The sequence below is a fragment of the Mchenga conophoros genome, linkage group LG23 (assembly GCF_057382185.1).
Source record: "Mchenga conophoros isolate Kocher_MC1m ecotype Shallow Benthic linkage group LG23, M_conophoros_male_GT1.1, whole genome shotgun sequence".
NCBI classification, from domain to species: Eukaryota; Metazoa; Chordata; class Actinopteri; order Cichliformes; family Cichlidae; genus Mchenga; species Mchenga conophoros.
The window spans coordinates 47,549,141-47,576,405 of NC_140547.1; the positions used below are offsets into that span (position 1 = coordinate 47,549,141).

General features: G+C 42.3%; 2 protein-coding genes across 4 annotated transcripts in view; both read left to right on the forward strand.

The window, feature by feature from the left end:
- The window catches only part of LOC146548183 (protein NLRC3-like), a 115,065-nt gene that overhangs the window by 68,174 nt on the left and 19,626 nt on the right, over positions 1-27,265 (forward strand). The gene's annotated exons all lie outside the window — the stretch shown is intronic.
- LOC146548186 (NLR family CARD domain-containing protein 3-like) lies at positions 13,793-20,497 on the forward strand. The gene is made up of 3 exons (XM_085266208.1): positions 13,793-14,066; positions 18,470-20,240; positions 20,320-20,497. The coding sequence occupies exons 1-3, from the start codon at positions 13,793-13,795 to the stop codon at positions 20,495-20,497; spliced, it is 2,223 nt and encodes a 740-aa protein (XP_085122334.1).

Sequence of the window (27,265 nt, forward strand, 5' to 3'; positions counted from 1 at the left end):
CTCTGGCCACGAAGCAATGAAGCTGCTGAAGGAGAAGCATCGTGTCTGAGCGTCGTCATTGACTTATCCCCTTTTCAGCCCCTTTTCAGGGTGTAACATCACCAGAGCAAAATCACAAAGTGAAGCTGTTGTGAGAGCAAGTTTTATTGTAGCAGAGGAGCCAAATCAGCCCGATACCACTCTGAAGAGCTGCATGATGAAGCTGTGCGACGTCTTGTGTCCAAACAAAACGCAGATTTTTGCAAATGTGGGCCTGAGCAGAAATACGATTGCTGATCGGGTTTGTGAGATGGCCACTGATTTAAGAACACAGTTGTGTGAAAGAAGCAAAAACTTTATTGCTTGCTGTGGATGAAAGTACAGACATGATGGACATTGCACAGCTGGCCATCTTCATCCGTGGAGAGGAAATACTGAACATTAAATCGATGCACGGGACAACGACAGGGAAAGACATTTTTGAAAACGTATGTTAAAGTGTAACCGACATGAAACTGCCCTTGTGTGTGCTTTTTTTGCTTTTTCTGGGGGTTTTGGCAGCATGTTCATATTTCTAACTTGCATAATTTTGACAGGATATATTTTTATGAAGAGCAAAATATTTAAAGTTTATTTAATCTGGAATATTATTCCTGTCTGTTTTTATTCATATTTATGTTTAAAAAAACATTGTTTTAGTGTGTTCAATAAATGTTTATCTTGTTTGGCCCACGACCTAAAGTGTGCCTTGAGTTTTGGCCCCCTGTGCGATTGAGTTTGACGCCCCTGATCTAATCTGACTGAGCTGGAGCTGTTTTGCAAAGAAGAATGTGCAAAGATTTCAGTCTGTAGATGTGCAAAGCTGGTACAGACAGACCCTAAAAGACTGGCAGCTGGAACTGCAGCAAAAGCTGGTTCTACAAAGTATTGACTCAGGGGCTGAATAATTACACACACCCCACTTTGCAGTTATTTATTTGTAAAAAATGTTTGGAATCATGTATGATTTTCGTTCCACTTCTCACGTGTGCACCACTTTGTGTTGGTCTTTCACCTGGAATTCCACTAACATTGATTCATGTTTGTGGCTGTAATGTGACAAAATGTGGAAAAGTTCATGGGGGCCGAATATTTTTGCAAGCCACTGTGTCACGATCCTGGGTCTTATGACCCAGTGTTTTGAGTTTTAGTTCTTTTGATGTTTATAGTGTATGTTTAAGCTTATTAGGTTTCCTATGTTCGTTTGCTTATTAGCTCCCCCTTATGTTTTCAACCCCTGTGAAGTCTCCCTTGCCCTTCGTGTGTTTCATGTCTGTTGTCTTATGTTGTCATGTCTGCCTCTCGTGTTTCCTGTTTTATTTTGAAGAGATCTCGTGTTTTTATATTATGGATTATGTTTTGAGTCCTTTGTTGTACTGTTTCCTGTTTCCCTAGATTTCAGTTATGGTTATCATAGGTTTAGTTCTTTGGCTTTGTAATATGGCTTCCCTGTGTTCAATGTTGTGTCTACTGTGACCTCTTTATACCATGTTTCTGGTCCCTATGTTCTGTCTTCTCAGTTGCTGTTAAGTTTGCATGTTTAGAGTTCAGTGTGTTTCCTGTTTTATTTTGAAGGTCCATGTCTCATGTGAGTGTTTCTAGTTTTGCTTCCCTTGTCTCGTCCAGCCTGATTACTCCCAGCTGTGCTCTCCTTCTGTGTCTCATTCCCTCGTTATCCCTCAGTGTATTTAAGCCCTGTGTTTCTCTTTGTCAGTGTCGTAGTCTCCCTCATGGCTGTGTTTCCCTGTGTGTCAGTTTATCCATGCCCCAGTTTAGTTTTGTTATATTTTTGTGCCATTCTGCAATAAAGCAGCTTTTTGAGTTTTATTCCTGCGTGGTGAGTTTTGCGTTTGGGTCCTTCTCTTGCCTGTACACAGCCGAAACATGACACACTGTATATTTGAGACGGGCAGTTCACAGTCAGCCTGACACCTGCTGGCAGTCAGGTGATGATGACGCAGACGAGCTTTAGTCTACATCAAACATCTGTGATACCAGATTATTAATAACATGTGCAAACAAGGAAATTATAAAAAATATGAGCAGTGATTGTAAAGAACAGTGTGTTTCAAAAAATGCAATTTTATCCCTTTGTCAACATACGAGGCTAACTCACCAAAGTCCCCGAAACTTTCAGTTCTGCTCCATCTTTTTAGCACCAAATCACAAGAACAGTGACCTCAAAGCATTTTGTACTCGACTGAAATAGTTTACATTAATACAGAGGAAATGCTAACAATCACGGCTCCCTGTGAACAAGCACTTAGCAACAGTGCGAAGGAAAAACTCCCTTGTAACAGGAGGAAACCTCCAGCAGGTCCAAGCTCAGGGAGGCGCGGCCATCTGCTGGTGTATTGGTGGTAAAAGGAGGGAGAAAAGGAAAAGAAAGCACGGGGAGACGCCACAACACACAGACTAAAGGAAAGGGGGGACAAAATTCACTGGCAGTGCTGATATAGAAACATGTGGGCAGTGAAAACATTTCCAAGTTCTTGTATTTATTTTTAAATCCTTCTATTTTCTCACCCCACCTACCTGTCTGAGCTGCGTTACTCCTACTGATGAGAGGTCACATGAAGGTGCTTTTCAACTTGATAAATTACCCCAGACTTTTTCAATCAATAGGTAAGAGTGTGTTCACATGAAAGAGGCAGTGTTCCCATGTTTACGATTCTGACCAATCAGAAACAGACACAGGTCTATTGGCATCAGAGCCACTGATGGTGTGTGTGTGTCCATGACTCACACAGAAATCAAAGCGACGCCCAGACAAGAGGCCACCTTTCGCTGTCCGTGTCCCAGAGCTGCAGCCATCACCCTGCTGCAGTGGAGCAGACGTGGCCTGGATCCTCTGTTCTATCGTAACTTGTTTCAAAGACAGCAGCCTGAGTCCTTTGGAGACCGAGTGGAGTTGAAGGATGGAGACCTCACTTTGATTCTGAAGAACGTCATCATCAGCGATAACGGCACAAACAAGTGTCGGATTGTGTTCAGGAACAAAAAGAGCACAGAGAGATCGTTCAGTGCTTCATCAACCTCACAGTGAGGCCTCGGGTGAGTTCGGATCATCCTACTACTGCTGTTACTGCAAAATATACAGAAAATGCAAAAAATCCTCTTGATTTTCTCATGTTAAATATTCCAGTTCTTTGCTCTTTGGGCTGAAGGAAGAACAGCACTCGGTGTATAAATGCTCAATCAACAATCTCTTTATTCCATAAAACACTTTGACCATAAACCATCCGGATGGGGAGATGAGCGCGGGAGGGTGTCCGCCTGATCTCCAAGTGTCTGAGCGTTTCTCACATTCTTATAGCTTCAGCCCCTCCAAGCTAAACATCCACATTCTTTCTCTCTCAGTGAGCCTGAGTTATGACCTCGGCTTCCTGTGCAGCATGTTCTGTTCTTTTCTAATCAGACAAATAAGGCCTTGATTCTCTGAAAACAGTATTTCTTATAACTCAGCAGTATCATGCATCATAAAACAATATCATTCATTCACCATAAATCAGCAGTATGATGTAATACAAATCAGTCTGATAAATCAAATAGTTATCACCTTCTTCTAAGTCTGGAGAATAATGCAAACTAAAACTACATAATAATTTCACAATCTTTTATTAGGGGTACAACGTGGCATAAGATAATATAATAATCTTACACTCATAGTTATGTAATTATAGAAATTTATAGTCTTGAGTAATAAACTGCAGCAATATTGATCTGACTCTAAGTTCTCATCACGAAACTCTTCTGATCATTTCATCTGAGCACACATTTGAGTGAAGTTTCATTTTAGACCACACAGATGTCAAAGTGAGGTCTGAACAAGACGTCACTCTTCAGTGTCGGGGACCCACAGATGCAGATATCACAGCATTAGAGTGGAGCAGACCCGAGCTCGAGTCAGACGGCTCTGTGTTCTTCCAAAGCCATCACTCAGATGAGAACTATCAGCACGAGTCCTTCAAATGCCGAGTGGAGCTGAGACGCTCATCCATGAAGGAGCGAGACGTTTCTGTGATTGTGAGGAACATCAGCATCAGCGATACAGGAAGATATGAATGTAAGATTACAGCCAACCACAGCATCTGTGGTGAGAGAGTCATCAAGGAGTTCAGGCACTCCATCAAGCTCACAGGCACAGACTCAGGTGAGATTCTAGAGTTGCAGGGCTTCCTCCAGAGCAGCTGTTAGAAACACAGCTGCATCTTCTTTCTCTCACACACAGAAAAGAGTGAGACAGAGTGAGGCATCAGGGAGTTTAATTACCAGCTTTAAGACAAATGAATGAGAGTGCTGAATGATAGCACTCATGAGTGGTGCAGCATGCTTTAATTACTACCCACTAGTGAATGTGTCAGCAGCTGAAACTGTATTAATGGTGATTTAAAGAAACGAGTCCCAGTGTGTAGACCAGGCGAGCTGCTTCACTTGTAACACACTGGCAGAAACCCCAAGTCAGTTAGGATGACTACCTGAACATTTGAATGTTTCCACTGGTCACTGAGGTGGTACGTTACAGGGATCCAGTCTGTTCATTTACAGGACTCTACTAGAGCTGCTTTGCATGACTCACAGTTGAAATAATGCTTCTTTGTCTGATGCAGGGCCTTGGTTCACCCCATCAGTCGTGCAGGGGGTCGTCTGCTCTGCAAAAGTGCACTTTAATGTAAACTGTGCAGCAGTGCTGCAAACTAATCCAGACGAAATAAAAGCACAATGTCAGGAGCTACTGCAGTTCAGCATCAAACGTAGGCCAAATCAATCATTAATATGATTTTCATGATCATCTTGTTTGTCTTAATGTTCTTATGATTCAAAGAAACATCCAGCAGCTGTGAGATCGGCTGTACTGATTTAAAATGAATGAATGAGCTGCAGATGTGTTTCAAACTCCTGTAACAAAAGCAAACATGTCTGCATACCGGCTAACTTTGTCCACACACTGTTTCTGCTCTGCAGGTTTCACAGATGAAGATGCAAATAGTGGAGGATACGGGGATGGAGGAGATTGGGTTGGACTTTCATTAATATTTTGTCTGTTAGTTTGGGCTGTTTGTTGTTCCTGCTGCTTCCGCTGTCGTCATAATTACCTGCAAGGAACTAAAGCCATTATAGCAGCATCCTCCTGAAAACAACATCTGCTCTGCTTTTCCACAAGAATGAAGATGCAGAGGTCTGGCTTTAGGATCTGAGCTCAGATAACATCTGGAGTTTAAAGCATCATTTTAATCTTCTTCTGCACAAAATGGCTCAGTCGAGTGCTGCCAACTCCAAGAGGTTTTCGGAGGATCGGGTGATGGAGATCTATAAAGTAGGAGTAACATTATATAGCTACTATGTCAAAATTCTATAGTATGGTATATGATATGGCACAGCCCTGCTGTAAAGATCAAATGTGTGACAGTGAAAGGTGCTACAAAGAAGTCGGGAGAGAAATGCTGCAGAAAAGTCTCTTTAGCAAACAACGAGCAAACATAAAGCCCGTCCATTTCACATTTAAGGCAGGTAGTATGTTTGTTTTTCTAATGTTGACAAACTGACCCTCCATCCATCCACTTCTGCTGATCCTTTTCAGGGTCGCGGGGGCGCTGGAGCCTAACCCAGCTGTCTTAGAGCGAGACAGACTGAAGACCTGTCCAGTCCGCTGTCCCTACTAAGTGCATGTCCTTGAAACAGTGGAATAAAAACTAAAGCAATGACAAATAATGATCCTCATCATCAACATTACTACCGAAATGTGAACTAGCAAGTACAGCCTGAGCTCATAGAAACAACATCTTTGTAATCTGTAACAGTTTTGGATTTTTGGACATGTTAAACAACTTTTAAAGGGTTTTTCACAAAGATGCTGAACATTAAATGCAGGATGCCACAGACATCCATTTTAGCCAACAATCTGCCATCTTCACCTCCAGTGTTCAAATAAAACGGAGACGTTGTGACATCAGCAGGAGACAGAGATCAGCTAGAGACACGCAGACAGTTTAAGCAGGCTGCTGTTCAAGTGGAGGCTGGTATGAATCCTGCTTCTGTTTATGTTTCCTGTTGAACAAAAACTTGACCAGAAACTGACATACCAACTTTCAGACTAGCAGATCCATCCTCCTTCCCTCCATCCTCTGTGTGTCCTTCTGTCTGACCTGCAGCTGAGAAACAGGTGTGAGGTGTCAGCTGTCAGGTAGGTGATGAGTGAAGAACAGAACAGAATCCATTTCCTCTTCAAACTGCTGTTAGACATGAGCTGTGTTCCAATTCGTCGGCTGCATCCTTCGGAGGACCCGGCCTTTGCGGTCTACGTGGGCCGGGATGGTGGGGACAGAGAGGCTGTAACTACATCTGCTGGTGTCACTGTGACCTCAGAGCAGTTTACATGAAACATGAAACGAATTACAACTTTTGCGATATTGACCAGCTCATGATGCAGAGTGTAGACTGTATCTGTGATAATGAAAATGATTTAAGGACTGGTTTATGACACGTCTATAAAAAATATAAAGTCTGTACAAATGTGAAACTACAAAGTTAAAAGCAGCTGGAACGACAGCTGTTCAAAGCCAGAAGACAGAGTGAGTCCTCCATCTCTCTGAAGGAGGCCATCGTGGTGAGCACAGATGCAGCAGCAGTGTGGATGTGTCCACTCTCACAGTGTCTCTCTTTCAAGTTTGTCCTCACATTCTCAAAAAAAGAACATGTCTATGCAGATGCCCAGAGCCTAACAACACACCCGCTATAAAAACTTTTGCACCACCAGATTTTCATATACTTACATTTGAAAGTGTTCGTCTCCTGCATTAACTCCCACTTCGATCACTATCATTATCAGAAAAATATCTCCTGTATGGCCCGCAATGAATCCTGGGATATGTTGGGCCACAAAGGACACACCTGACCCATCCTTCAAATTCAGGGAAATGAAGGACGCATTTGGAAGACTTCAAATTTGAACAGCCTTCGTCGCGTCCATGTGATACAATTTCCTACAAATGTGGCATTCGAAGCATCCTCTCCCTGAATTTGGAAACACCCAATGTGATGATAGAGAGCAGGAAGAACCAGTCTCAACAAGAGACACACACACCTGATTTCCTGTAACTGCAGAGGGGAGGAGCCACCCGAGCAGGTGGGAACAGGAAGAGAAACAGCTGAGCCTCCGTCAGAGCAGCAGGAGGACGGTGGAGCTGAGGCAGGGTGAGTGTTAACACCACATTGTTGTAGTTTTGCTGTCAGAGTCTCTGAGTGTGTTTGTTTGTGTGACTGTAGAGAGAAGAAGAGTCACAGTGAGCTCTGTAGCTGTGATTGGCTCAATAATCACCTTCAATGGACTGAACGCAGAGAACGAGCCGAGGAACCTGACAAACCTGTTTGTGTGTGTGTCTGTGTGTGTGTGTGTGCCTGTTTAGACATGTTTGTGAGGACAAAGAGTTGGTATGCTACTATGTGGGCTAATAGAGTCCCACAAAATGGCCGTCCTCACGAGTTTGAGGATATTTTTGAGGCTTTTTGGTGTCCTCACTAAAATCTGAAAACAAGTGTCTGTGTGTGTGTCTGTGTGTGTATGTGTCATAAAGAGAGTCGAGTTCACGGTCGCACACTTTCTATCTCAGAGGCTGTATCCCAATTCTTCGGAGCCCCTCTGATGACATGGTCCAAAAAATAAATCAATTGTGGCCACAAAATACTACTTCGTGCGCACGAAATGCTAATTTGTGGGCACGAAACACTTGACCAATAACCGTGATCCTTCCCAGGCCCTTGCAGTTGGTTGACAATAAAATCTATCCCGGCGTCCAGGCCCTGTAAAGCAACTGGGCTCTCAGTATCCTGTTTAAATGTCTCTCCGTAATAATGGTTCCTTGCATTGCAGGCTTTTCAAAATGCATTGTAGCTCATTCCCAGCCTAAAATAAAACTCACTCATACCGTCTCTGTCCACGGTGTATAGGTTTAGCCTAATCTCATGCTTGTGTCTCTACGCAGCTGTCCAGGAATTGTATCAATATGATGTTGCCACAAATGCGTAATTCGTTGCCACGTTATACCCATTTCGTGCTCTCGAAAATAGTATTTCGAGGGTATTTTGTGGCCACAATTTATTTATTTTTGGACCATGTCATCAGAGGGGCTCCGTACAATTCAGGTACTATTATTATACTATTAGTGTTAATTGTACTTTCTGCAGTGTTTAAATGATTACATATACACACAGTTACTGTCCCTCCACACATACGACTTGGTTCTCCTTCTATGCCCCAGCTTTGTTTACTTTTTCCCACCGAGGCTTCTAGACTTCTGATTGGCCAGCATTTCTGCACGGTTAGGAATATATCTCCACCTGTTGCTTTGGCATGTTCCTAGCAGTGTTTTCCTTCATTTCTGCCTTTACGTGTGGACGGGATTATTTTTGAAAACAAAAACGGAAAATCTCCGTTCTCAAAAATACCCGTGTACGTGTGGACGTAGCCTCAGTCTATGTATTTACTGCTTTGTGGTGAAGGTCCGTGTCTCATGTCAGTGTGTTTAGTTTGCGTTTCCTCTGTCTCATCTTGTCAATCACTCCCAGCTGTGTCCTGGGACAGGGATAAAGGGCAAAAAAACAAAAACCAACTAAATAAGCAGACAAAAAAAAATATATATATATATATATATATATATATACACACACACACATACATCAATCACCTGGATCACCTGTTGAGAAAGAAAAAAGAAAACAAGCAGAAGAAAACGAGAGCAATACAATAAACAACATCACAATGATATATAGTAATATAACAGTAAATACTAAATATTAAACATTATTGTGCAGCACATAAGATCAACAGAACACAGTGTGCTTTGAGGTACACTCTAAGAACTAAAACTGATAATTACTTAAATATTTTGGTGCAACACACTGACATTTTAGACCTTCTTCAGAATACTGTATATACTATGGGCATCATGGTGCTGATCCAGAATCCTTACATTATTATTTATTACTAGAGCTACAATAATAAAGCAATGAGGAGGGGGAAGTAATAAATATGAAATAATGTATTTATGATGATTCCATTTGTTTCACTATCCACTCTGTGCAGGGCAAAGCTTATTACATGTATAGAGATACAATCATTTTACTGCTGTAAAATCCAAATTTTGTCTTATTTAAAATATAAATCTAATATAATCTGCATCTTAATGTATGTTCTTTAAAATACAGCGTGTTTTTAATATATTATAATTATAATAATGCATAATTATGTGGACATGTATATTAGATCGTTTTTTAGTGAAATATAATCCCCCCAGAAGGGCAGGAAATGCTCTGTAACTTACTTTAAAACTAAATATGTTCACTAAAACGGTGACAGAGCTACAGACCCATGACAGCCTTACACAGTGAGCTAGCAGCTGTGACCAGCACTACATGTGCAGTTAATAAAAGGACAGGTAATGTTTGTCGCGCTGTTGCACACACAGCACGCTCGTTTGTTTCAGTTCGTCAAATTGCCACAAGACAACTTACCAACGTGTACGTAATAAGCTAATACTCCTGTGTGCTACACACTACAGTGTACGCTGTACACCTACTTACTGGGTTTGTCGCATCAGTCTGTGTCTCTGAGTTAACTTGTGTTTCTCCTACAGCTCCGGACCGCAAAAAATGCGCGTGCTCTTTGTGAGCTCGTTCCCGGCTCGTAACCAGCGCGTTCTGCCGTCGAGGGCGATCATTGGTTAAATGTGATCATGTGACTGATGCAAGCCAGATCCTTTTATTTAGCAAAACTGTGATTAATAGTTAAATATTATTGTTGAAGGGCACAGACAGGACTCCGCACGCACGCACACATTAAAAAAAAATAATACTTTTTAAAAAGTTGCCTCAACAAAAGGGCACCTTGGGCACCCATCAGGAAAGGGGCGGGTGCTCAAGCCCCTCTAGCCCCCCCCCCCCCCCCCCCCCCCCCCTCTGCACGTGCCTGTCGCAGAGAACGGGGGTGTGAGAAGACTCCAAAACCTCCCTCCGCCCGCTCATTGTAGTGTTGATGCATGTGTGTTCTAAGGTGCATTTCCCCAGCTTTGGAAAATTCAGAGGCACAGATGAAGCTGGGGTACACAAAAACTGTAAAGCCAGGTGGAAAAGGTTCAGATAAGATGTCTTCCTGTTCCCCCAGTACGTTAAAGGATCCTCTGATCTTGGAATGTTTCTCTCCGACACTCTCCACAATACTAAGGGGTTGGCAGTCCGTTATAATAAAACTCAGGACTGCATGGTCCAGAACAGACTTCCTAGGTGCTTGATTTCAAAATAATAAAACGCATGTTAATTAAAAAATGATGATAAAGCAGTTCAGTGTCAATATAGGCCGACCTGTGTTCATTCTCGGTGTGTTTGTCTCCTCATTTTCATGTTTGGTTCTGTAATGCCTGAACACTGAGGAGGTGCTTTTGATTGTGTAACAAAGCTCAGCAGAATAGAAAATAAATAATTTACACTGCAAGTCACATTGCTGTTTTTCCTATTCTGATAGATTACACTGAAACAAAGACAGACAAACTATTCCCTTATTTGCAGTTAAAAGATCAAAATGATCCCACACAGCAGAAACATTGTTTTTTCTTTCAAGCTCAATTTTGTTATGGAGAGATGTTTTTTTTTTTTTTTTTTTTTTATCTTTGCGAGAGTAATTTTGGTTTTTTGGGGGGTTTTTTGGTGGCGACTCATCCCATTGACAGATGCAGATGCGGTACCTTTTAGACACAGTTTAGCGCGTTGGTAATGAGCGATACAGCAGCTGTATCGATCACGTGACTTTTTCTTAAAGCGACACACGCACCGATACAGGTTTCGCTCTGTGAGCTTGATACAAGCGTCGGTGCATCAGTGTTGCTGGACCCATCACTACTATTTCGGAGTTGACGTCACGCCGCAATGCATTGTGGGAGCACGGCGGCATTTTCGGGGTCTACGAATCAAATCAAACACACTGTGTTGGAACGACGATTACAAGATGCTTAAAAGCAGCTTAAAAGAGAATGGACTGTATAGAGACCGATTGCGTCCAGAGGCGAAGCGGCGGTACTTGCAGAAAATAGCGTGCATTGGAAATGTGGACCCGTATGAAATACGGCCGTGGAGTAGAAACCCTGAAGACCAACCGCTATTGACGTAGCCTGATATATTTCATACCTTATCTGTGGAGTCAGCGCGTACAAGTCGTCATTCAATCAAAGGTAAGTCAGCTCGAGTACAGCGAGTGAAATGCGTTTGATTTCCCTGCAAACATTCAGATTACTGCAGCATAAATTCATTCATGAGGGGAAATTACAGTGAGAACATGTGGAGACTGTTAGGTGGATAACATAGTGAGTTCAGTGCATTGATGAGACACTGTCCTGAAGGATTTAGTTATTCTCTATGGTTAAAGAAATTGCAATGATTTATTAATGTTTATTATAAATAATTCTAATTATACATCTTGCTTCCATATTTGTATCTTGTGTCACTAAAAATACATTTTATTTTAGTTTTATACTTTGATTAATGACCTGCAGAATCTCCTTAACATATTAAGTGATTCATAATTGTCACTTTATGCTTTCTCCATCTCTAAAGTGATGACATCCTTGCATTACATACTTTAGGTTCATTTTCTGCAGGCAGGTTTCTGACAGAACAGGCAGATTTACACTATAACATGCAGCGATGGACACATAAAGAAATGAAAAATTACATGTATGTGCTAACTTTCTTGACACTTTGTTACATTTATGATAAAGTAGATTAAACACATTTGTGTCGGCCTTGGCTCATAGTTCTTGTCTTTAAATGAACTTTGTCTGTGTGTGTTTCAGGTGCTGCACTCTAAGACTGAATGAACCAGCATTGCAGCCATGGGTCACTGTGAGCATCACAGGGAAGGTTGAAGCCGCCCGCTGCACCTGTATGGCCGGAGTCGCAGAGACCTGCACCCACGTCGCTGCTCTTCTGTCTAAAGTAGACGGAACAGTGTTGATCCATGGCACAAGGACTGTTACAGATGAACCTGCATACTGGGTTTTGCCTGGTAATAATACCAAGATACACCCAGAGGTTGGCCATAAGATAGACGACTTCTCTTCAGCTGCCCAAAAAAGGCTCTTGATCAAAACATACACAGACCATCTGTAGTGACAGGTAAAAGGAGCCGTCCTCAAAAAAGAAAAACCCCACCTGCTACTGTGGAGGAGTTGTCACTGCTATAATGCCATCATGTTTTATCTAGGGGTCTAGATGTATGCCTGTAGTGCACTGCTGTGTAAATAATTTGCATTTACTGAATATGTACTGACTGAGTCCCACTGTTCAAAAGTTGAATAAAGAAACTAAATTATTTTGCCTTTTTTTTTTTTATTAAAACCACTTTATAGAACATCACATCAGTAACAGTGTAGAATCCATGTCATTTACAGTTTACAAATGACAAAATGTTTACACCAAATCATGAGTGTTTACATGATATCACCCACTACTAACATTACTTTATTTACTGTATCTTTTGAAAAAATAACAGCACAAGACTTAAGAACATTTAACAGGAGCAGGTTTCATTCTTCTCTGGTTTTATTATCACACTGTTCACCAAACGCAGCAAACCTTCACCATCTTATCCAGAAGGGTCACCTCTTCACCCTCACATGGAAGAAGTAATCTGATTGGCATGGTGGTTTGTTTGAAGCAGGTCCCTCGTGTAGCGCTGGAAACCTGTCATGATGTTTCATCCATTTCATCGGCTGGTTTGCTGCAATAATGCCAAATAATTAGCAACTCTATAAATAGACGGTAGTTCTGCAAAATCACTCAGTAGGATGTTTGTTCTAATTTGCTATGAGCTCAGAGCGCATCGAAAATGAAACTAATAGGCTATAAAGAGAGATATGAACATATTTAGAACTTACCGGAATGAAAATGTCTGGAGCACCAACAGATATTTGGAGATGGAAGAGAGCTGCACGTCAGCTCATCTCACAGCTGCTATCCAGGCTAGACGCCTTCGTTTGGTAACATCGATACACGAGCTGCCTCATGTCGCTTCCAGGTTGGGAAAGCATAAAAAGACAATCCAACCTTATTCCTGTGCCGGTCGTAAGATCGAACATTGCAGCCGAGCACACAGCAAGTACGAACCATGGCTATGCTATCGCTCCTAGCTTAGACCCCCAAAATGGTGAATCGGGCCAAAATCCTTTCCACGCCCATCCCCGTGACATCACGCTCCGAAGCCCTATAGTGATGTGTTGTGGTGCTTTGCTCCCACCCCTTGTGTTCCGTGTTTTCGTCTTCCCTTCGTGTAATTCTTCATATTCGTGTACTGTTAGTTTTCCCAGTTTAGGTTTTTGCTTAGTTTCCATGCTCACCTTCGCCATTTCTGTTTGTATCACCATGTGATGAATAAACTCACTTGCATCTGAGCTGCCTGCATAAAGGGTCCTTTGATAATTTACACACGGCTCGCAAACCGTGACAAAAACACTGGAAAAATTGGGGTGTTCTAAAACGTTTGACGGGTAGTGTATATATTTAGTTTATATATTTTCTTTATTTATAATAGTTTGTTTTATATTGTAGCAAAGTGTTACTTGGATACTTCTCTATGTGCTTCTTCATGTGCAATTTTGTTGCATTCTGAGCCTTAGAAATTTATTGTGATGAACTGCTGTTAGAATCAAGTTAAATTCTGATAAATCAGACAATTACCTCTCCAGCTGTTGTTACAGTCTTTGTTTATCGGGTCCTTACAGGGTAAAAGATGACGACACCTAAAGAAATCCTTCTGGGGACTTTGGAGGATTTGGAACGTGATGACTTTGAAAAATTTAAGTGGCATCTGAAGAACGGGTCTGTAGAAGGTTTACCAGCAATCCCAGTGAGTAAACTGGAGAATGCAGAGAGGACGAACATAGTGGATCTGATGTTTGATACCTACTCTATCAACACTTTTGAAGTTGCTAAAAATCTTTTGGGGAGGATAAACAAGAATGATCTGTTGGAGAATTTAAATAAAACCATCCCAGAACCCAAAGGTAAGTCAGGGAATGACTAAACAAAAAACACATAAACAATAAAAACCTTAGTTAACATTACACAGGTGCCATTAAAATCCATATAAATAATAAATCCAAAACACTTGCCAACACTTTCAGGAGTGAGAGACTGCAGAAAGCCTACAGTTTGTGTTTTATGCATCTGCACAAATAACCTCCTGTGTACACATGAATATCTGCTCTTTGGGTTGGTTTGATTAAAATGGGACCAGCAGCAGGTTTTCTGCCCATTTTACAGATTTATATTGTCAGATTGGTTTTAGAGCTGTTTTATCAACATAAATGAGGCGACAACAACAGTTTGGGACACGTCACAAATATGATCAAAGTGCTTTTTCTTAAATCTATTTACCAGTTGAAGGTAAAGTTAAAAAAAATGGCTGCCATTTCTTTCTGCTGTTTGGAGACCCAAACAAAAAAATGCCCACACAGTAAATGCTTTTTATTATGGTTGATAAACAGGACACTAAGGTGATTGGTCAAAGGTTGGAGGAAAGCCACAGTTCTCCTTATTTGACTGAAATCCACCATTTCAGCTCATGTTTTTTCTTCTGCAGCTTTCTGGGAGATTCCACTTCAGCCTTCTGCTGGCAACGCTCCCGTTACCAAGCTTCCCTTAGGCAGCATCATTAGAAGACATAGCATACATTTACACTGCTATGCAGATGATACCCAGCTCCATCTGTCCATGAAGTCAGATAACACACACCAATTAGTTAAACTGCAGGAATGTCTTAAAGACATAAAGACCTGGATGGCCGCTAACTTTCTGCTTCTTAATTCAGATCAAACTGAGGTTATTGTACTCGGCCCTGAAAATCTTAGAAATATGGTATCTAAGCAGATTCTTACTCTGGATGGCATTACCTTGGCCTCCAGTAACACTGTGAGGAACCTTGGAGTAATTTTTGACCAGGACATGTCCTTCAACGCACATATTAAACAAATATGCAAGACTGCTTTCTTCCATTTGTGCAACATCTCTAAAGTTAGAAATATCCTGTCTCAGAGTGACGCTGAAAAACTAGTTCTGTCATGGTCCTGGGTCGTTCAGCGTTTTGTTTCATTTTTGGTATCACCTTGTGTACTTTGTGTTAATTCTGATTTTGTATTAGTTCTTAGGTTGATCTCTACCTGTGTCTTTCCTCTGTGTTCTGTTCGTGTCCCCGAGTTTGTGTTGTAAAACAGTCTGTTTCCTGTTTTACTTTGAAGGTTTGTGTCTCGTCTTGTGAATTAGGATCAGCTGTGCTCCCCTCCTGTGTGTCATTCCCTCATTACCTTGTGTGTATTTATAGTATGTGTCTGCCTGTGTTCCTCGTTGTGTCGTCTGCATTACTGTGTTAATCAGTGTTACTACTCGTCTCTCTATCCAGCCTTCTTTGTGTCATCTCTGTGTATTCCCCGCTGTCCTTATGTTTTCAGGTTTGTCTGTCACAGTGGCTTGCAAAAGTATTCGGCCCCCTTGAACTTTTCCACATTTTGTCACATTACAGCCACAAACATGAATCAGTTTTATTTGAATTCCAGGTGAAAGACCAACACAAAGCGGTGCACACGTGAGAAGTGGAATGAAAATCATACATGACTCCAAACATTTTTTACAAATAAATAACTGCAAAGTGGGGTGTGCGTAATTATTCAGCCCCCTTTGGTTTGAGTGCAGTCAGTTGCACATAGACGTTGCCTGATGAGTGCTAATGACTAAATAGAGTGCACCTGTGTGTAATCGAACAAGGCCGAACAAGGAGAGTGCTGATCCGAAATGCAGCCAAGAGGCCCATGGTGACTCTGGACGAGCTGCAGAGATCTACAGCTCAGGTGGGGGAATTATTAGTCGTGCACTGCACAAAGTTGGCCTTTATGGAAGAGTGGCAAGAAGAAAGCCATTGTTAACAGAAAACCATAAGAAGTCCCGTTTGCAGTTTGCCACAAGCCATGTGGGGGACACAGCAAACATGTGGAAGAAGGTGCTCTGGTCAGATGAGACCAAAATGGAACTTATTGTTCAAAATGCAAAACGCTATGTGTGGTGGAAAACTAACAGTGCACATGACTCTGAACACACCATCCCCACTGTCAAATATGGTGGTGGCAGCATCATGCTCTGGGGGTGCTTCTCTTCAGCAGGGACAGGGAAGCTGGTCAGAGTTGATGGGAAGATGGATGGAGCCAAATACAGGGCAATCTTGGAAGAAAACCTCTTGGAGTCTGCAAAAGTCTTGAGACTGGGGCGGAGGTTCCCCTTCCAGCAGGACAACGACCCTGAACATAAAGCCAGGGCAACAATGGAATGGTTTAAAACAAAACATGTCCATGTGTTAGAACGGCCCAGTCAAAGTCCAGATCTAAATCCAATCCAGAATCTGTGGCAAGATCTGAAAACTGCTGTTCACAAACGCTGCCCATCTAATCTGCCTGAGCTGGAGCTGTTTTGCAAAGAAGAATGGGCAAGAATTTCAGTCTGTAGATGTGCAAAGCTGGTAGAGACAGACCCTAAAAGACTGGCAGCTGTAACTGCAGCAAAAGCTGGTTCTACAAAGTATTGACTCAGGGGGCTGAATAATTACGCACACCCCACTTTGCAGTTATTTATTTGTACAAAATGTTTGGAATGATGTATGATTTTCGTTCCACTTCTCACGTGTGCACCACTTTGTGTTGGTCTTTCACCTGGAATTCCACTAACATTGATTCATGTTTGTGGCTGTAATGTGACAAAATGTGGAAAAGTTCAAGGGGGCCGAATACTTTTGCAAGCCACTGTAGTTTTTCCAGTTTAGGTTTATGTTTAGTTCTGCCCTCACCTTGGTTTGTTCACTGTAAATAAAACCTCACTCGCATCTCCACCACTGTCTGCAACTTGGGTCCTCATTTAACTCCACCGCACGACTGCTGCCCCAGCCGTGACAAGTTTATGCATTTATTACGTCAAGGCTGGATGACTGTAATTCATTATTATCAGCAAGTCCTAAAAACTCGCTGAAAAGGCTTCAGTTAATCCAAAATGCTGCAGCAAGAGTCCTGACAGGGACTAGAAAGAGAGAGCAGATTTCTCCTGTATCGACTTCCTGTTAAATCCAGAATTGAATTCAAAATCCTGCTCCTCACATACAAGGTCTTAAATAATCAGGCCCCATCTTATCTTAATGACCTTGTAGTACCATATCCCCCTATTAGAGCACTTCGCTCTCGCTCTGCAGGCCTACTTGTTGTTCACAGAGTATTTAAAAGTAGAATGGGAGGCAGAGCCTTCAGTTTTCAGGACCCAAAAAGATAGTTGGGGTTTTTTCTGTTGTATTATTGTAGGTTCTTTATCTTACAATATAAAGCACATTGGGGTGACTGTTGTTGTTATTTGGAGGAATTAATAAAAAAAACTTTTATACTTGAAATTCTTTCATTTATTCTACATATTTATTCATCACTGGCTCCATAGTGTTGTTTATGTAATATGTGAAATGTTGCTAGTATTGATTTGGTGCTGTATAAATAAACACAATTAAATCAAATGTGTCTCTATAAAACCTGCCCTCAGTTATAACCCAAGTGTCAGGGCTCAATGGCTCATGAAAAGGAATGGAGTCAAGCACAGAACCAAAAAACGGAGGCTGAGTGACTTTTAACAGAAATGTATTTTACTAGATTTCTTGACGGAGAAAGCTGAATCACGGCTAAATTCAACAGCAAGCGAGGTATTATGAGAAGTGCAGAGCTGAGGCCAGAACATAAGCTGAGGCAGGTCAAAGGAACAACAGGGGCAGAATCGGGCGAATAGAAACTATCCAGGATCACTGGAACAAAGGAGATAATAATCAGAGTGGTCCACAGTGTAGTGAATGAGTCCAAGATTTAAAAACTAAGAGGTGTTACGTGGCTGCAGGTGGAGATCAGCTGGAGGAGGAGATGAATTAAATCTGGGTACAGAGTGAGATGTGGGTGCACAGGGAGGCAGGCAGCTGAGGATGGCAGTTTGCAAGAGTGAGTTTTCCCAGCAGTGGCAGGCCAGAATCCTGAGGCGTGACTTATGGCGAGAGTTGGAAGATGTATCCAGGTGCCGACTAGGGAACAGGAAAAGAGGGTTACGCGAAACAAGCTGAGGAGCACAAGACAAAATGTGAGGCAGAGAACTGACTGTGGTAAGCAGACAATCTGGAGAAGGTTCATTGTGAGTGCTGCTCATAAATACTGCCGGAGTAATTGGCAACAGGTGAGGAGCACGGAGGAGTGAGGAGGGCTCCACCCAGGGGAGGAGAGCTGATGCTGTGGAAAGTTACTCAGACTCACTCGGATCATGACACCAAGAGTCCAGTGAACTGAACACATAACCACAGTAACCAGAATGCAGTTTTCTCATTTGTGTCATTTGCTGTTTATTCATGCAGAGATTCTCACTGAGTGTCAGCTCAAACTCAAGTCAGACCTGAAGCAGAAGTTCCAGTGTGTGCTCGAGGGGATTTCTACAACAGAAAACCCGACCCTCCTGAGTCAGATCTACACAGAGCTCTATATCACAGGGGGAGGGACTGCAGAGGTCAATGATGAACATGAGGTCAGACAGATTGAAACAGCATCCAGGAAACCAGACAGACCAGAAACAACCATCAGACAAGAAGACATCTTTAAACTCCCACCTGGAAGAGATAAACCAATCAGAACAGTGCTGACAATGGGAGTGGCTGGCATTGGGAAAACAGTCCTAACACAGAAGTTCACTCTGGACTGGGCTGAAGACAAAGCCAACCAGGACATCCAGTTCATGTTTCCATTCACTTTCAGAGAGCTGAATCTGCGGAAAGAGGAAAAGTTCAGCTTGGTGGAACTTGTTCATCACTTCTTTACTGAAACCAAAGAAGCAGGAATCTGCAGCTTTGAAGACTTCCAGGTTGTGTTCATCTTTGATGGTTTGGATGAGTGTCGACTTCCTCTGGACTTCCACAAAACTACAATCCTGACTGACCCTAGAAAGTCCACCTCAGTGGATGTGCTGCTGATAAACCTCATCAGGGGGAAACTGCTTCCCTCTGCTCGCCTCTGGATAACCACACGACCCGCAGCAGCCAATAAGATCCTTCGTGACATTGTTGACATGGTGACAGAGGTCAGAGGGTTCACTGACCCACAGAAGGAGGAGTACTTCAGGAAGAGATTCAGAGATGAGGAGCAGGCCAGCAGCATCATCTCCCACATCAAGACATCACGAAGCCTCCACATCATGTGCCACATCCCAGTCTTCTGCTGGATCACTGCTACAGTTCTGGAGTTTGTCATGAAGAACAAAGAGAGCAAAGATCTGCCTAAGACTCTCACAGAGCTCTACCTACGCCTTGTGCTATTTCACCTAACAACGAAGGACATCAAGTATGATGGAGGAGCTGAGACAGAGTCATGCAGGAAGATCATTGAGTCTCTGGGAAAACTGGCCTTTGATCAGCTGCAGAAAGGAAACCTGATCTTCTATAAATCAGACCTGACAGAGTGTGGCATCGATATCAGAGCAGCCTCAGTGTACTCAGGAGTGTTCACACAGATCTTTAAAGCTGATGAGTGCCACATGTTCAACAACGTTGTTTACTGTTTCGTCCATCTGAGCATTCAGGAGTTCTTTGCTGCTCTTCATGTCTATCTGACCTTCATCAACTCTGGAGTCAACCTGCTTAAGAAACAATCTCCTCGCTTTAAAATCTTCCAGAAAACACTTACTGTAAAAGACTTCTACCAGAGTGCTGTGGACAAAGCCTTAGAGAGTCCAAATGGACACCTGGACTTGTTCCTCCGCTTCCTCCTGGGTCTTTCACTGCAGACCAATCAGGATCTCCTATGCATGCTGACACAGACAGGAAGTAGCTCACAGACCAATCAGGAAACAGTTCACTACATCAAGAAGAAGCTCAGTGGGAAACTGTCTGCAGAGAAAAGCATCAACCTGTTCCACTGTCTGAATGAACTGGATGATCGTTCTCTAGTGGAGGAGATCCAACAGTCCCTGAGTTCAGGACGTCTCTCCACAGATCAACTGTCTCCTGCTCAGTGGTCGGCTCTGGTCTTCATCTTACTGTCATCAGATCTGGATGAGTTCGACCTGAAGAAATACTCCCGTTCAGAGAAGGCATTTTTGAAGCTGCTGCTAGTGGTCAAAGCATCCAAGAAAGTGCTGTAAGTGAATCTATGAACAAATGTGTTTAATAATGCTAGATGAATAAAAGAATATGTCTCCATTGTTATTCTTCCTCAGGCTGAGTTATTGTGAACTCTCTGAAAGAAGCTTTGAAGCTTTGTTTGAAATTCTCAGCTCCCCATCCAATCATCTGAGAGAGCTGGACCTGAGCTCGAACTACCTGCAGGATTCAGAATTGGATTTGCTGTGTGTTGGACTAAAGAGTCCTGACTGTAAACTTGAAACTCTCAGGTAAGGATACAGACTTTTTGACACTTTTTGACTCTTAAATCTGTAAGTTTATCTTGATGCGGACGTTCAAAGTCAGCACAATTTTCCTTTTAAGTTCCTGAGTTTATATTTTTGACTGTCAGGTTGTCTGGACAGATGTTTTTATTTTATTTTATTTTTTTACTTGTCCCTAAAGTCAGAACTAAACCCACATGTAGATGACTTTCTGTTACTGGAGCAGCCTTCCTGAAGACAGCAGTGTGTTTTCATGCTTTTAAAGCCAAACTCACCTTTCTGACCTGGCTTTCATTTATTATCTATTTTTGTTTGTTTATTATATATTTATTTCTACTGTTTAACTACTGCTCACATCTTTTATCCTCCTTTTTAATTGTTCATTTCTTTTTACCCAGTGTTTCTATATTGCACTTTGTATTTGTCTATATTTATCATGCACTACTTTGCTCATTTATTGTTTGGTTTTAATGTTATTAAATTCCGGTTCTTTTGGTATTCTTTACGGCCAAAAAGACACGGCTCAAAAGCGGTCTTTTTACTTTAAAAATGATCTTTATTTTACATATCCGGTTATGGAGACCTGAACACACAACACACAACCCCAGGTCTGAAGCATAAAACAGGAACCCTAGTCATTTATATAGACGTCACACACACTTTACGTTTCGATCAAACACTCTGCTTAGTTTCACTTTTCGCTGGAAAAAGCATGTAATATCCTCTTAGACAACCTCTGAGGCCGTCACGGAGCAGCTGTATTTGTACTGACATTAGATTACACACAGGTGCACTCTATTTAGTCATTAGCACTCATCAGGCAATGTCTATGGGCAACTGACTGCACTCAGACCAAAGGGGGCTGAATAATTACACACACCCCACTTTGCAGTTATTTATTTGTAAAAAATGTTTGGAATCATGTATGATTTTCATTCCTCTTCTCACATGTGCACCACTTTGTGTTGGTCTTTCACCTGGAATTCCAATAAAATTGATTCATGTTTGTGGCTGTAATGTGACAAAATGTGGAAAAGTTCAAGGGGGCTGAATACTTTTTCCACTGTATTAATCCCCCGGGTGGTTTTCACACAGCTGAATAAACGTCAAACAGAAAACTGATTAAGCAGAAGTGTGAGATGGTCGAGAGTTTACTCCAGTGTCCTGTTATATTTTAGATAGCAAGGAGCAGACAGCTGAGTTTATTAAACTCCATCGAGACAGCGGTGATGCCAATCTGAAGGCTAGACCGTCCCATTTCATAGCCGTTTACTTCTGGCCTACCCGACCTTCTGAGGACCCGGCCCACATAGACCACGAAGTCCGGGTCCTCAGGAGGATGCAGAACGAAGTGACAGCTCCCCAAAAACGAAGCCAAAACACCTCTATCGCCCCCTGGTGTCTGGCTGCAGTATAGGTCATAAACCCCGCCTCCTCCATGTTAGCGGATGGGACTGGGGACAGACTAAAATAAATTTATTCTCCTCAGATATTTTTCCAAAGATTCTTTCTTTTCTTATCAATAGTTCTCATCACGCTGATTTATGTCCAAGTTTGATTCTAATTCCGACAGCGGTGATGTTAAAATGGGGTGTAACTAGGGTTGCCAACCGTCCCTTAAAATACGGAATCGTCCCGTATTTCGAAACAAAAGTACACGTCCCGTATTGAGCTAATAAGGGACGCACTTTGTCCCGTAATACAGTGAGAATCAAAAGTAGTCTATAAATGTTTATGGAATTAACACTTTGTTTGAAAACATAATTCCCAGCCCCTCTCCTGCTTTGTGACCAATGAGCTGACAGCACACTTATGACAATTCGAGTATGACAATTCAGATTACCGCTCATCTCATTGGTCGAGGAAAGGTCGCTTGTGGAGAAAATACCGGAAGACAACAGATGACCACAACAAGAAGCATGGCCAACAGGGGAACAAACGCCGACTCTGCGGTGCAAGTCTCGGATGACAGTACACCTAAAGCTGGGCAAACACTGTGCGATTTTTTCAGTCGCGTTATTCAGCTCCTGCTCAAACTGCACGATTGACTCGCAGGGGTTAGAAGTTCGTATGTCACGATGTACTCTCACACTATACCGCCCGATGCTCTGATGCGACCTGAGTGCTCACACTGTGCCTCCATAACATGAAGGTTATAACAGAAAATCTGTCGCTCGCTCTCTCTGTCTTTCACTCACACAGACACACCACCACCATCAACTTTGCTAAATTGCTAATGAAAAACATTGATCAGGCAGCTGTGATTGAGCAGCAGTGTAAATCCAACTATTTTCACGGTTGTTGTGGTCGTGATAATTTTGTGATGCCACATCGAAAAGGCTCGGATGAGCTTTCCAAAGTTCTACAAGTTGTGCCTCCATCGCTTGTGTCCAGATCACACGCTGCACAGCCGTGCTGCGCCGTCTTTTACACCAACGTTTACGTGTTTGCGCGCGAGCAGTGTGAGCGCCTGTGGTGACACCCTCACGAGCGATTGATGATCGGGAGCTGCTCGAGGTGTTAATCACTTCTCGTTACCCCACGTATACTACACGACGCACGATGAAGGCCAAAATCGGTCCGATCACCAAAACGGTCGCACGACTCAAAAATCGGCTCAAAATGGGCCAAAAACCGCACAGTGTGAGCCCAGCATTAGAGCAGCAATGTTTGTTCCCCTCAGAGAAAGGGAAGAATGGGAAAAGGAAAACACCTGGCTGGAAAACGTTAATATGGGCATGTGCAGTGAATATCAGCGCTATGTGGCCAGAAGTGTGATAATATAATTTATTTTGTGTAATAAACAACTGCAAGGATAGATGATTACAACAAATTGATGACTAATACATAAAAGTAATACATAGATGAATAATGATGATGAGTTATGATGCATAATCATGGGAACAAGCGGGTTTACAAACAGGAGCAGCTGATTAGAAAAGCTGAAATAATACCTCAACTGAAGCCAATTGTACTAAATGCACTAAATGTGCACTGTTACAAGAATATTTTTCTTTCTATTGTTTTCTATTATTTTAAGTTAAGCAGGACAGAGTTCTTTTAAAGAAAGATTTACTTATATTCTCAAAAGTTAAGCATGACAGGCTTCTGTTTAAGAAGGAGACCTGTTTTACTGTGTTAATGTTGTCATTTTGAGCTAAAAATAAATGGCTAAATGATCATTTGTTTCACATGTGTTCATATCACAAAGAATAGAATATGCAGCTACTTAAATCAACTTCAAGTCAAATGGTTAAAAAAATAATTTCACACACAAAAAAAGAGCTAGAAAATTCACCACACTGGGAAGGGTGAAGACAACTGGGTCGCCCGGCCCTGGCCACGAGGTGTCCCTTATTTATTTTTCAGGGAGTTGGCAACCCTAGGTGTAACGTCATCATAGCAGCTTTGACCGGCAGCTGCAGTCACGGAGAAACTTGCGTATCTCTGTTCGGGAATAGCAGATAGAGCGTAGGCTCTGAGAGGACGGCCTGCGTTTACGCTACGAAGAGACGACCGAGTGTTTTAACCTGACAGCCTGAGGTGTTCTTCAGTAAACTGGACTACCCGACAGAAGGACCCGAGGCCCCGCTGCACTTTTTCGGTAAGTTAAACGTGTTTGTAAGCTACTCCGTAACTACCGTCCTTAGCTCGGTCCTGAGACCTAGCTAGCTAAGATGAGCACTCGGCCGTCAGGGTTTGTTTAGCTAACCCGTGCAGGTGAATGAATTTACCCTGACTAAAGAAATCAAGAGAAACGCCCCGGGCTGCTCAGTCACTAATTACCGTTACTGTACTTTTATTACAAGTATTATACTGTAAAGGCAACAGGCTGCACCCCGCTGCAGCTCCTGTGCAGAGCTGAATATTAAATATCTTATTAAACAGCACCATGTTTTCAGTCTCCACATGTGTAAAGACAGTAACACCTACTTTAAAAACCCGGCACTTCAGTAACTCCTCATTAATCTGTAAAAACCGATCAAATAGCAAAGGCAAGGCAAGTTTATTTGTATAGCACAATTCAACAACAAGGTGATTCAAAGTGCTTTACAGAGACATTAGAAACAAAAACAAATAAAAAGCATGATTTAAAATTGATTAAAACAAGCTAACTAATTAACAAACAAACAAAACAGTATATAAAATCAAAACAGATAAAATCAGAACAGTAGATAAAATCAGTAGTTAAATGTAAGTTTTGAAATTTAAGCTTAAAGTGTGGATTTGGTGTTTTATTCAAATGCAGCTGAGAACAGGTGAGTCTTCAACCTGGATTTAAATAAACTGAGTGTTTCAGCTGATCTGAGGCTTTCTGGGAGTTTGTTCCAGATATAAGGAGCATAAAAGCTGAATGCAGCTTCTCCGTGTCTGGTTCTGACTCTGGGAACTGATAAAAGACCGGATCCAGATGACCTGAGGGATCTGGAAGGTTCATACTGGGTCAGGAGGTCACTGATGTATTTTGGTCCTAAACCATTCAGAGCTTTATAGACCAGCATCAGAACTTTAAAGTCTATCCTCTGACGGACAGGCAGCCAGTGTAAAGACCTCAGAGCTGGACTGATGTGGTCCACTTTTTTGGTCTTAGTGAGGACTCGAGCAGCAGAGTTCTGAATGAGCTGTAGTTGTCTGACTGATTTTTTTTTAGGTAGACCTGTAAAGATGCTGTTACAGTAATCAAGCCTACTAAAGATGAATGCATGGACTAGTTTTTCCAGGTCCTGTTGAGACATCAGATCTTTTGTCCTTGAAATATTCTTGAGGTGATAGTAAGCTGACTTTGTTATTGTCTTAATGTGTTTGTGGAATACGCTAGGCACAGACACGCGCACACGCAGGTATGTATTGCCAAGATCCACATTTATTGATTTTGTCACAGTTCAGTTGGTCGCATAGACTGACAGCTCGCCAACCCAGCTGATGTGTGTCTCTCTTTTCCTTTCACTCGGCGCTCCTCTCCGTCTCACTATAACACAGGGGAGGGAAACCATCATCAGACACCATCACCATCAGCTGTCCTTACCGCCCTCGCAGTGCCGCCCCGTTGAGCCTTCTGCTCCATTCCTCCCCTGCAGCCGCGCCCGGGGCCACGCCTCCGCCACAGTGTTTTTCTAAGTTTAGGTCTGCGTCCATCACTACACCCAAATTTCTCGCCTGGTTTGTGGTTTTTAGGTGTATAGATTGAAGTTCTCTGGTGACCTGTAATCGTTTTTCTTTTGCGCCAAAGACTATTACCTCAGTTTTGTTTTTGTTTAGCTGGAGAAAATTGTGGCACAACCAGTCATTAATTTCCTCAATGCATTTACCAAGAGCCTGTACAGGGCCTCGGTCTCCTGGTGACATTGTGATATATATTTGTGTGTCATCTGCATAGCTGTGGTAGTTTATTTTGTTGTTCTTTATAATCTGTGCCAGTGGGAGCATGTAAATGTTAAACAGAGGGGGTCCCAAGATGGAACCTTGGGGAACTCCACATGTGATGCTTGTCTGCTCAGATGTGAAGTTACCTATTGATACAAAGTAGCCCGATATTTACTGAAACCAACGACTTCCTCTTGGCAGCTTAAGTTAAAATTAGTGATGGGCAGATGAAGCTTCATGAAGCACTGAAGCTTTTCATCCAATTGGTTCACCCCAGCGCAAAGCTTCTTGAAGCTTCATTTGCTCTAGCAGGACACCTACTGGACGTAAAAATATTAGTTGGCATGAATTCGAAGAGTGTGGCCTTTTGCACACAGCCTGTAAATGTCAACAACAAAAGGAGTGTGTAAAACATCTATATTGTAGTGATGGCAGTATACTGTGTATATTTATACTGGCAGTATGGAAAATGATCATTTGGAAATGCTTAAAATGGAAATGATCATTTACTGTGAGGTGAGGTGTGGTTGGGGTGTGGTTGTGCTTTTGTAACGTGCCTGTTCACATTTTATTCTGTAAAAACTAAATTTCCACTGCTTTTATGACCTTTTTAGTGGGGAGAACATAGCTAGGTTTTAATGATTTAACAAATCTTTTAAATCCTTTGTCCTCCACAATGCTAAATGGCTGGGAGTCCTTGATCACCATGCTAACCAGGTCTTCATCTATTTGAGATTGTTCTCCTGAGGAAAGACAATAAAGACAAAGCACATCCTCCTCTTCTTAGCTGGCTCCATTCTCTCCTGACTTTCTCTCCTCACTCTCATAAACCTCCAAACTCTCACTAACCGCAACTCTCCATCAAACACCCACATTTTGAATGGAGTCTGAGGGGTTTATATCTGTCATAGCTCGCAGCAAAGTTCGAACCACTTCATGAACCAGTCACGTGGTACAGCCGGGCAGCGAGGCTTCGGACGTCATCATTTTCAGCTCCTCCCATAAATGAAGCAAGCCTCGATACGCGCATCGCGGAAACGCCCCCTCCATTACTCGACACAAGCTTCGAAGCCTCGATACAGAACGTCACATCACTAGTTAAAATGTTTGTTTAATTTTTCCACTGATTAATTTTTTAGCACTGACTGTATTTTTTTATACTGAGTTTGTTGCAAATATTCAGGTTAAAAAACTGTCTGAAATATTGTTAATGAGGTATGTTCACAAAGACACATGTGCAGAACTGTGTACAGCTTCCATCCTTTACGACAAATAGTTTGAAGCATTAATATTTCTTGTTCAATACCACTGCTGATACCAGTGCTGATACCAGTGCTGATACCACCTCTGTATGTTGTGACCAGGATGCAGCAGCAGACTGAACCAGGACTGAAACCTGCTCCATCATCTCATC